A 12,169-nucleotide genomic window follows, 5' to 3' on the forward strand; every position below is an offset into this window, starting at 1 on the left:
ATCAGCAAGTAGCACCGGGAGCTACCTTCTGCCCTATTAGCTGGTGGGCTAGTATTATGTATCTTTCCTCAGATGAGTTTTTGCTTTTTTGTATTTTTCCTGCCACTGGTGGGAGAGAGATACCTGTGAATAAAGTCTGAGCTAATACATCCACAAGGCCAAAGGGGTCTTACTATATCTTAATTTCTAACTCAGCAGGATGACCTAACAGACTGAGAGCAGGATGGATGCTGGAGTTAGTGAGTGGCTAGTAAGCAGTACTTGAGGGAAGATCACTGGGGAGGACACCTGGAATCAAACTAAGTGAGGCTCTGCTGGGGTCTTGAAGAGTCACAGAAGTGCTGGTGACTGCCTTCTGGGTGGCAGAGGCTTTCTTACCTTCAAGCCAGTATGTTACCATGTCTCCTTTCCCCTAAGGAAAAAAATGAGTCATGGGGTTATAATACTACCCACCATTTGTGTAATAATATTCCAACTCAAAACAAGTCCCGAAAGGAGACTGATGTGCCTGTCAGCTATTTTACATACAGGAAATTTGAGGCATAAAACTTTTCCTTAAAAGATAGTGGCAGCGCTACCAATAAAAACAATTCTTTGAAGTCCCATTCAAAACTGGATCTAGAAGTATGTTAGTCCTCCTATGGAACTCTTACAATGATGTATGATGTCTCTGAATCTCCTTTTTTGATTTCAAGCAGTTAATGACAAAGTGACATGCCATGCAGTACTTCCAAGTTTGGCTAAGTCCTTCATGTCTGAATTATCAGGGCTGTCACATGAACAAGCCCATGAAATTGGGCCTATTTTAAAATCTGAGCCTTCTGTCTTCAGGGACAGGAAATAGTCTGACCCAAGGACTCTGAGACATAGAAAATGGCATGGGTAAAAATTCTGGGACTCCAGAGCACTTTCACACTCTCCTCTCTGAAAAACTGAGTATAAATGTTGCATACACACCTTGACTTGTAAATTCCCACGGCATACTAACACATACTCTCCGATCTGCTCCAACAGCTGGTATGCACTTGAACTGCACTGTATTTTAAGAGCTGGAAAGAGAGACAATTGTCATATTATTGTAACAATTTAAACATCTAAGTCAGATGCATCCCCCCTCTGTGTGCCAAAGACTTCAAGACTCCCTCTTGCTTTTTTCATATCTTTGCTGTCATTCCTCTGTTATTTGAAATGTTTGCACACAAGCTCCAGTATCCCGGACTCTTTGTGAGAGCATGTCAGGACAAATAAATGGCTGCAGCAAACACTACTCTTCACATCTTGCATCTAGTATTATTTGTCTACTCTTTATATCTGCCTGGCTGGAGTTACTGACGAGCACCTGTTTCATTTTTCAAAGAAAACCATTGACCATCCTGGTCAATAAAGAGTCAGCACTTTCAGTTTTCAGCAGTTTTCGGCAAAGTCTAAACATTAAAGAAACTGCCAACTGCCATCCTTGCTCTGCCTCTAAACCTGTAAATAACAACAGGGGAAAGAGAAAATATTACCATAATTCCAGGTGGCGTTTTTCTTAACTGTGATTTTTCCTTAGTTAAGAATTTATCTTTATGTAAACCTTGGATGTCTTGTCCTTTTGCAAATGTAGGAGGAAGGACCAAGAAGGAGGGCAGATAGAAAAAATTCTGAATATTCCTACTTTTGCCAGAAAGTGAAATTTTTCCAAAATTTGAAAAATTGCCAAAAAAACCCCTAGGGGTTTTTGCCATTAACATTCTGTGACACAAAGTAAATCATTATGCTTTTTTCTTTTAAAAAGATTCCAAATGATAGTGGGACTGATGAAGATTATCTTACTGATTTTTCTTATATCAGAAAATCATGGGTTTGTAATATCCATTTTTTTGTTTTTTGTTTGTTTAAATGTTTTTAATTGAAAGTCTCAAGACACTCCCCGTAGACCAGGAAATACGTGTTTCAACATACACAGATATGTATTTCAGAAATATTCTTTCCAGTAGATACACGATATTTTACCTGGTCATCCTGTTTGAGAACATGACACTAGCACTCAGATTCCAGCTGATAGCTATTTTAGTTTACATTATCAGTAATTAATTAATCTATTTTAAAGTTTTAGGGTTAAAACATGTTAATGTAATTTGAGACCCTCAGATTTATGTGCAGAGAAGGAGGGAGATAAAAGAAAGGATTAAAAGATAAGAAGCTCTGTCTTTATACCGAAGTTTATAGTGTTGATGGGCCATATAAGAAATAGGCATGCAGAACGAAAGATGCAATACAAAGAATGATGGAAGCAGATTTTGAAGGCATTAGTTTTAAAGCACTTTAGATGAGATGATACAAGGAGCCTGAAAGGAGGAAAAGAAAAGGAGTTATCTGGGAGACTGACAGAAGGAAAATTAAGTTATATTTGTTCCAGTCAGGCTAGCATTTGCTTTGGAAAAATGTACCAAATGGTGACATAGAATGAATCCTGCTTGATTCTCAAATTCCCAGGCTAAACTTTCAAAGCCATCATGTAACACTGCTTCTCTGCCTTTTTGCCTCGTTTTCAGTGGATCATGATAGATGTTGAAAGCATCACTTTATCATGAAATTAAGCTTGAAAACACCTTGGATTTTGCCGAATTCAAATCCATTTAGAAAGCATTGCAATGTGAGCCATTAAATTATTCAGCTTCATTTCATGAATGAAAGAAACAAAGCCAAGCCATCATCGTTGATATTAAATCACTCTTTTTTTTTTTTTTTTTTTTTTTTTTCCCCCAGTTCTTGTAGATAAAGCTAAAATATTTCTGAAGTTGAAATGCTCATACAGGCTAAAGAGGAAACTTGTTAACTATGCATGGGGCTCTGTTATCTCCCGGGAAGAAACGAAAGTGAGGATATATCCATGATTTGATCTCTTTACTGGAGAACACATACATAACCTTCTATACAGGTTAAAGGCAGACACAGCTCCCATGCTGTCCTACCACCTCTGGCATTCTCCATTAGAGGAATTGCTCCCATGGTGTCCTGCAATCTTTTGCATTCTCCATTAGAGAAAGATATCAGTGAAAAAGAGAAGTCATGAAAGTATTTTTACTATAAAATCATCTGGGTGACAGAAAGGAATAGAAACACTGAACACATCCACTTACCTCTCATTTTATCTGTTTTTTACCCTTTTTTATTGTAGAAAACTTCAAAGCCATGAAAATCCCTCTCTGAGACTTTGGGAATGAGCAGATTATATTACAGATGTTGCAGAGAATATCACTGGCATAATTTTACCCATAGGCAGATTGGACCCAGAAATCAATATCTTCCTTACAGGATTTGCAGCTATTTAAACAAGGCAGGACTCAAAACTCAGCATAACATTTTTCCAGAACTCATTAAGGTATGGTCAAAACCACATCTGTGTTTTGTTCCTTGTTACCTTCACTGGTAGATTCCATCCTGGAAGCTGTGTTCACAGTATCTCCAAATAAACAATACCGTGGCATTTTGGTCCCAACAACTCCAGCTACAACTGCCCCTATTAAAGAAAAGAGAAAAAGATGTTTTGTGGTTTTAAATCACGTAGTAAGTCGTACAGCCCCATGACTGCTTCCTACATTACCTGATATCTCACTCATTAACAAGGTAGACTGAGTGTCAGTATTGTCTTATATGGGTTATACATCTGACGTACAGATGGCTTCTAGATCCATGGAGGGAACTGCAAAATGGCCTCAAAAGAGAACAGTGGGGGAAGTGATGATGGGATGGAGGTAGTGTGTATGAATGAAAGCACCTGAAGAATCATGTTTCAACACAACAACAGAATATTCTGAGGGGCAGTGAGATAGGAATGCTGCCCGTAGGAGTTGTGCACACAACACTCACTAGTCACATGGAAAGGCAGGAACAGGAAGTAACCTGCTTCTGCTGAAGGCAGAAAATGAGCATTTTGCTTCCTTCATGTCAGCCTTAGGGCATTTAAAGTATAGAAGATATGATCTCTTGATGAGACAATCTAAGCCACATAATTCACAGATGATGGGCTGCACAGCACATGTCCAACTCTGGCTGTCTATTAAGATGGAGTTGCAATCACACATCAGCTTAGATCAGGGAGCTGGGAGTCTGAAATTGAAGGCTAGATCAAAGAGTCAAGAAGCACCTCACTGTTTTGAGAAAAGAACAGCTGGAAAGGACAAGGAACAGACACAGGATGGCAGTTCTCACTCACATCAGCAAAGGCACTGGGGCCGTGTAGTGTTTCCACATTATGTCCCCAACATTTCAGGTGTCCAATTATTTATTCTGTTGGGATGACTTCTATGAGGTGTTCTATCCCATGCCAAACCTCCTTTTTAATTGAGAAGAAATGCCACTACATAAACGTTAAACCAGAGGAGGAATCTTTTGCAGCTCTCTCAACATACCTGAGTGGATTCCTGCTCTTATCTTTAGGAGAGTGTTGGGCTTGTGTGGGATTTTAAAAGTCTTGCAGACATCCAGAAGGTCTAAAGCCATGCTTGCGATCTCACTGGCATGAAGGATCCCATTCTCTTTGGGTACTCCCGACACCACCATATCTTAACACAACAATGCGACTGCATTAGCCTTTGGCATTACACAGAGATTTACAAAAGGATGTTGCCCAAGTTAGAAAAAAATAAAGCCCTATTCCTTCATAGCCTGCAGCACAGTTGTGCCTGCTGGGCAGAGGAAGCCAGAATCAAATGAAGGCTAGGGAAACAGATAATGTGTGTGACTACCCTAGCTCCAAAAAATGTCAGATTTCCTTCTTACTTTTCCATAAGATCTATTTCTTCCCTTCCTCCCTCCCTCCATTGAGGATACTTGAAGCAGGCAGGTAGTGGGAAAGTGGCTGTTGAATTCCTTTTGTCTTTGGACAGATATTATAAAGAGAGACGAATGATTCCCACTAGGCATTATCCCATGCTTCCCGCACTGGCTCTTACGGTGTAGGACAAGAGACAGGTCCTTCCAGGATCCCTTAGGTGCATTTGTTCAGGAATTTTATGCTCCAGAATGTGCCCAACTATACCACAGAGAAAAGAGTGGGGTTTTTTCCCACATCTGTTACAGTATTTTCTCTCTGTCTTATCAGGAAATCCTGGTAGATTTTGCTAGGTTTTTGATGTAACTCAGTTTTAATCATAGTCAATCCCAGCAGATTCCCATGGTAGTAAATAGAAAGCTGTTTTCCTAAAAATCCAAAAAGAAGAGGCAGCCAAGTCCCTACAGAGTATTAGGGAACAGAATGTTGTCATGGTCTTTGAAAAAGAGGGAGATAATAAAGCTAATGAAATGGAATCTCTGCTGCCATGCAGAAGGTAAATTTTTCAGCTGTATTCCTGTGAAATAGAAGTTGCCAGCTGGGATTAATCTATGCCAAGGTTTAAAGTTTGACCTTGCAGGTCATAGAAACCAATAAACAACAGTGGTAGTTTATTCAACTCATTTGTCCCATCCACAACATTCATCAGTTGTAGAAATGATGATAGGTATGCAGGAAAATGATCCTAAAGTGTGCTAGGGCTTTGCTAGGACTTCTCCCCTAATTGTTTTGTGTGGTATTCCCAGTGATAATAAGCTTTCCAAATCTCCTTTATCTGTTGTTGCTTGCCATCAGATCAGTCTCTATCTTGATGAAATACCCATGCTCCATCATTGTCCACAGCTTTAGGAACTTACAGGCATCTCCTATTGTCTCCACTTTATAGACATCATAGTTATCTATGATTTCATCAAAAGTGGTATAAAGCTTGTTCAAGAGATCTACCACTTGGTAAGGTGTGCTGCTGCTGGACAGCTGAGTGAAGCCAACAATGTCACTGTTAAAACACAACAAAAACAACATATTCATCCACTGTTAAACATTTCAGATGGCTAATCCTAAACACACAGTAATAATTTCTCAGTGGAACTACATCAACCTTCTTTTTTTTTCAGTATTTATTTTGCTAAGAATTTTACAGAATAGTTTTGTCTTCAAACATCTATTTAAACTGAAAACAGACTTCTTCCATTTAAAAAGACTGACTTTTACCAATTCACTAAACCATTTTTTACAGCTAGACTTTTACCTGTGACAGACTAAGTAGTCTTCAATTTTGGGTTATGTACAAATGAAAAAAAGATAACTTGGTATCTGTCCATTTATGACCAGTGAAAACATGCAATTTATATGTTGCCTCAAGCACACATAACAAGTCAAAGACTGTAAATCTACATGGACTCTAAGGATAGACAAGTTTCCTTTACACAGCTAAATGCTGGAACCTTTACTTAGACCTGTTTTATGAAACATACATGCATGTGCGTGTAACATACATAAAGCGACATGCTGCTGTGTGTTAGAACTCCACAGTAATCTCTTATTTTATAAAAAAGGAGAGGTGTGAGAATTTTGAAAGACACTCATTTGCAGAGTCGAATGTTGACACCTGGTATGATAAACGGCAGTTTATATAGAAATTCTGTATTCAGGAGATTCACCTCCAGTAGGAGCCTAGAAGTTTCTTCAGTAGGAGTCAGTTCTAGTCTTATCATTCATTTTTGTTTACCTGAAAAAGATGGTGGCACTTAAGTAACTTTGAGCTTGTGCATGTTTTCCCTGCCTGAGATCATCTGCTACTTGCTTCGGCAACATACCTGTTGTAGAAAGTTGAGTGTTGTTACTCTTTTGACATGCACAAAAGCACACAATAAGCAGAACATGTTTGTTTAAAGGTATGAAGGCAATGTTTGTAAATGTGAAATACTCTGAAGGTGAAAGCACTCTTTAGCATCAAAATCTGCTCTGCTGTAATGTGAAAATTCACAGTAAATCTCACTGATAACAAGACCAGATTTTTCAGATGACCCATAAATTTTAGTTCAAACAAACCAATATCTATACATTTCAAGTCAGAGTAAGGTTAGATATTACTAACTTCTTTTCAAGCCTTTGCTAGTGTTTTCTTCCTGTGTTAGGTTTGTTTACTATCTCTTCTCTGATATCTTTGATCTTCTTTATCTCTGCTATCTTGCTCTTCCACAGTCTTTTCCTTTTTCTCTCCTATGTGTTATACCTGTCCCTTTAACCCTTTTTTCCTGCAGAATTCCAGAAGATACACTGCCATCAAAACCAACCTTAGCCTAAAAGCAATTCCCCAATATTTATAACTATATAGAAGGACTGCCAAGCAATATTAAACTGAGAGCACTATAGATTCTGGAGTCATAGCTCTCAGATGAGTGCACTGATTTTTAGGGGGAAACTATAAAAAGTAGATAAATACCCTTCCAGCTTTGCAAGGAACAATTATGTTAATTCATTGACAAATACATGTTATCTATTAAATAATCAACTATCTATCAAAGGGTTTCTGTTTGTAATTAGACAGTTAAAATCAAATTATTATTGAGAAGAATATCCAGTATTTTTACTATATAACTTACTATACAACAGACGATCAGTCTTCTGTTTTTCATGCATTAAATCCTGGGTTCTCTCAGAAACCATTATCTCCAGATGTTTGCTATATTTCTCCATCTAAATAACATAGAGAATTACATATAATAGTCCTTTTACTGAAACAGGGTAATAGTTGAATAGGATTTAAGCATTTGAATGATTCTGCTTTGAAAACAAGATAAGCAAAGGCTCAGGTCTGAGATACCTAATTTGTTCTTATGAAATCTAAAACCAGATTTCTTCCTATGTAAATTTATGATTCTAGGTTTAGAGATTGCCAGAAGCCAATTCCAGACTCTTCAAAGTCCATGTAAACATTTGGGGTCAAATCCAATGCAGAGACCAAGCTGCAGATTTGTATTAAAATATGTTACCAAAACTGATGGAATCTAAGTCTCAATCTTTTATCAAAATCTTAAAATGCTGTTTCATAAACTATCCTGCTATGCTATGCTGTGCTTTTCGCATCCTTGCTCCGTGTGAGGCAACAGGATCTGAAGGCAGGAGCCTCTTTTCTCTGCTGCTGAGCTTAAGATGCTCAAAATGCCTCTGTAAACATGCTATTTGTGCATGGAGGGATTCTATATCCTTAGTATTGTAAGATCACCACCAAGACATTGGTAAAGGGAAATATTGTTTCTTGTAAGTCATTAAAAAACAAACAACATTTGAAGAAAGAAACAAAAGTGTTCAGCCCCAAAGAAGTTGAGAAAGTCAAGAAAAACTGACAGAAATGGAATGAGAAGGAAAGCTGGGTCTCTAGCAGAACTGTAGCTACAATCAGCCCACTAGAGGTGAAAGGAAAAATGCGGCTTTTCTCATCAAAGAAGAGGCATGAGATCAAAACACAAACCTGAAGGATAGAGGTGAAAGTTATTGCAAGTAAGCAGATTGACTTGGATTGGATTAAAACACTAAATTTACCAGAGTCATCATCATGTCGACAGGGCTAACTTTATTAGGATTCATCTTGTACAACATTTTCTTGACTTGTTCAAATGTAGGTCTTTGGGCTGGATTACTTTTTCTGCACCTTCTGATTAACTGCAGCAGGGAAAGAGAGAGGGAAAAGCAAACAGCCTTCTGTATTCCAAGTGCAAGCAGTGTTTCTAATTAATACCACTATTTTCTCTGTGCGAAGTGTGCATGTGAAGCCCTATCTGCAACTGGTGAAAAGTGGCAGAGCTATACTGAGGTCTCTGAAGTTCTACAGATTTATGCTGAATGAAGGACATTAGTATGCTGTGGGAAATAATTAGATGCACACATTCCTTCTGCCAAATACTGCTTAAGCTCTTGTGCTTTAAGACAGTGTTACACTGTTGGAGTCACATACTGTTTTCAGAGGACTTGTCTGTACACAAAATTCACAAAAGATTAAAAACTCAACTACTTCTTAAGAATGTTAACTCCCTACTAAAATCCAGTGCTGTTTATGAGAAGTTTGTCACATTTAGGTTGCTACAAACCACCAAAGGTGAATTAGATAACTCTTAATTGAAACAAAGATGCCACAATCTTGTTCCAATTTAATTGAACTGGGAGAGGGTGTACTTTATTATGTTTTATTGAGGTACATGAATACATAGACCCTCTTCATGAGAATCAAACCAAATTCGTACTTTGAAAGTCCTTTGCCAGTAAGCTAAATAGACATTGCTAATACAAAATATGCACGGAGTTCAACACTTTATAATAAATGCACAAAAATCAATGATTGAATATTAAAAACATCATTTATTACACTTACAATTTGAGGGGACAACTGAAACTTTCAATTTGTCAGAATAACAGGGTTTTTATTAAGGCTATGAAAGCATTTCATTGTGCCTTGTTTGAGATGTACTTCATGACTTCTGGGTTGTTTACATTTATCAAAGGTAGTATTGCCATAAAACTTCTGTGACATTTCTTAAAGTCACTTCAATAAATAATTCTTGTAAACAATATTGTTATCTTACCTCTATGTATTCTGTGGGACATGGGCAAGAATTCTCAGCCTTCCCTGAAATTAATTCTGCTAAAGGTGGGCACCAGGAACATTCAGCTGAATGCACATCATCATTCTAGAGAAAAGGGGATTAAACAATGTTGAAACAAGTGGTGTATTTTTCATACCATCCATTTAAAATATATTACTGTGATCATCATTACTTCTGTAATGTTTTCCCTATAACTTCCAGATCAGCTTTCTTATATGACAGTACAGGGGAAAAAAACCAACCAAACAACAACAACAACAAAAACAACCAAAAAACCCCAACCAAAACCAAACAACGGTCTAAACTGGGTGACCTTGTCTAAAATCGTTTTCATGGCTGAAAGACTTGAGTGTCAGTGTTTATATGAGGTAAACAACTTCTGAAACAAATTAATACCTGGCAAGATATTGGAAAAAGTTGGAGAAAACACAAGGCCTACATTGGTCTATTATCACAAACTGTCAGAAATGTAAGAATGGCAGTTTCAGGTCTTCATTGTTACAATTCTTGTTAAGCAGATTATTTCAGACAGAACATGGGTACATATCCAGAACATCTGGTTTCAATTTCAAGGTGCATTTATTGTGTTTGCCATTTAGCACCGATCAGAAGACACATGCAAACACATTTTCCTTATGAAAAGCAGCTCATTTGATCTTCTATCATATTCTGAACACTGCAAGACTCCACTGAAGAGGCCTGTGCGTAGCAGGAGAGGGAAGGAACAACAGGAGAAAAAGGAAAATGTTATGGCATACCTTCCTCTCCACCCCTCTGCCATTAAGTCTCACAGAGCTAACCAAAAGGCCATTTTGGAGTACATTACTTTTGTCATACACTCTTCTTCAAAGTCCTGAAGGGAAGACTAGCAGATGCATTAGGAAGCCCTGATTGAATGTTCCATTGGAACTGAACTTGCACCCACCAAATCCAGAGGAAAATGCATGCTCAAAAAATAAATCAAATGTACAGTTACTCAGAATTTGGTTTGTATCTTCAGCAGAAACAGAATCAAAGTTGTCATGCAAAGTTCAAAAAGTTCATCTTTACTTACTGGCATAGGGTCACTTCTTGTGGCAATTTCTAGTAAAATGATGCCATAACTGCAGAATAAAAGCAAACCGAATCCTTAATGAAGTAACAGCTAATGGAGTTAGTGATTTGTTCCTTCCATGTTTTCTTATTCTTCCCCATTTTATGACTGACAGACCAGTATCCCAAAATGGGGAGTAACAGCAACAGGCTGTTATCTGTTACTACGTTTTCAGAGATCTGTCACTGATCATTTCATAGCAGGCTCTCCTCACAGTTATCAGCCTCAGAGATGAAGCATTTGAGTTTGATGGACAGGAAAGCAATTTTCTCTGGAAGAATTAATGGAATCCAGAGGGGATATGTGGAGGGACTTACATGATATCTACCAATTGAACACACAGGATAGGTTTGTGCTGTAATCAAGGGGCAGGAGCAGGTTCATCAGGATCATCAGCTGGAGTAGTGACTGACTTTCTTCCAGCATAGATCACGGTTCTGAAAAATCTCCATAAAGTCAATGATGAGACATTGTGTCCAGAGTATTTTTTACAGTATCTTTTACAGTAAACATTTTTGTTCATTCTTTCTGAATTACATTTTTATTATCGTCATCATCTTCCTCAGATGAACAAATGAATGTGTCAAACACATTCATCAGGGGTGAAGAATGGAAGAAATGGGGTAACAACTGGGTGTTCAGTCTCCTTATTGAACTCACTAGAGATCTTTTAGAACAGTGATTTCTAAGAAGCCAGCACCCCCTCCAGCCAGCAATAGCGATAAAGATGCTTCTGCCAATTTATGTATTGATACTGTGTAATAATTAACTCCCCACATGCATCTACTTGATAAATTTTATTTGTATGGGGAATATTGATCTTCCATCTGTTGTATTGCTAATGGTTGCTCTGTTCCATGAGGCATTCTAGCTGTATAAAGGGGTATGTCTATCTTTCAGAGGATCACCACTGCCTAATAAAAGAATGCATATAAACCATGCTGAATAATGTAGAAATTAATCTGATGAGATTTTTATCTTAATTTTGGTGTGATTTGGTAGAAGAAAGGAATACCAGTCCTGGTGACACAGCAAAGCTGAAATAGATTTTCAAGGAGAGTAGTTAGATGATGATATTCCGATAAAGCAGTATCGATTTCATTCAGCTTCAGCAGCACAGCTCAAAAAAGTCCTAACACAGTGGATAGTGAAATTCACATAGGAATTACAAATAAAGAGGAGCCAATCTAGGAAAAACTGTGACTGGAAACAGCCTCTTCAGCTCAAACAGGAGCTGCTTTCGTGTTCCTGTTCTCATTTCCATTTTAGCTTTCCCATCTGACAAACACATTCCCTGGAGAACTTTAAAAGCAAATGATTAATCTGTAAGAGCACACAAAATTACAAGTCCCACTCCTGCAGTTTCTACTCATTTTTTATTTGGGCCATACCTTCAGAAACATAAATGGAATTTTTGCACAGAAAAAAACTGAGGATTTCAAGACTGGGACACTGCTCCCTCCCCAGTGAGCCCACATACATGTATCAGGAAGGTTTAGCACCTGCTCACATAATCAAACACAAACTTTGTTAAAATGCAGGTTCTGAAGAATAGCACAGTTAAAAAGACAACCCTTTTATGCTACAGGGTACATCTCTACCTTTCTTTCCTGACTGCACATTGCTCTTCTTCCTTTTGTGATTTCATCTCTT

At 37.9% G+C, this 12,169-nt stretch overlaps 1 protein-coding gene across 1 annotated transcript in view; it reads right to left on the reverse strand.

The window, feature by feature from the left end:
• Window positions 1-247: 247 nt before the first annotated feature.
• The window catches only part of LOC141973812 (atrial natriuretic peptide receptor 1-like), a 33,969-nt gene continuing 22,047 nt past the window's right edge, over window positions 248-12,169 (reverse strand). The window contains exons 15-24 of the mRNA XM_074932724.1: window positions 10,478-10,526; window positions 9,403-9,507; window positions 8,366-8,485; window positions 7,426-7,519; window positions 6,549-6,636; window positions 5,677-5,816; window positions 4,398-4,550; window positions 3,407-3,505; window positions 958-1,049; window positions 248-412 (exon numbers count right to left, since the gene is read on the reverse strand). Of these exons, the coding sequence (XP_074788825.1) occupies window positions 248-412; window positions 958-1,049; window positions 3,407-3,505; window positions 4,398-4,550; window positions 5,677-5,816; window positions 6,549-6,636; window positions 7,426-7,519; window positions 8,366-8,485; window positions 9,403-9,507; window positions 10,478-10,526 (1,105 nt within the window). The remainder of the gene's footprint in view (window positions 413-957; window positions 1,050-3,406; window positions 3,506-4,397; window positions 4,551-5,676; window positions 5,817-6,548; window positions 6,637-7,425; window positions 7,520-8,365; window positions 8,486-9,402; window positions 9,508-10,477; window positions 10,527-12,169) is intronic.

The sequence above is a fragment of the Athene noctua genome, chromosome Z (assembly GCF_965140245.1).
Source record: "Athene noctua chromosome Z, bAthNoc1.hap1.1, whole genome shotgun sequence".
In the NCBI taxonomy this organism is placed as follows: Eukaryota; Metazoa; Chordata; class Aves; order Strigiformes; family Strigidae; genus Athene; species Athene noctua.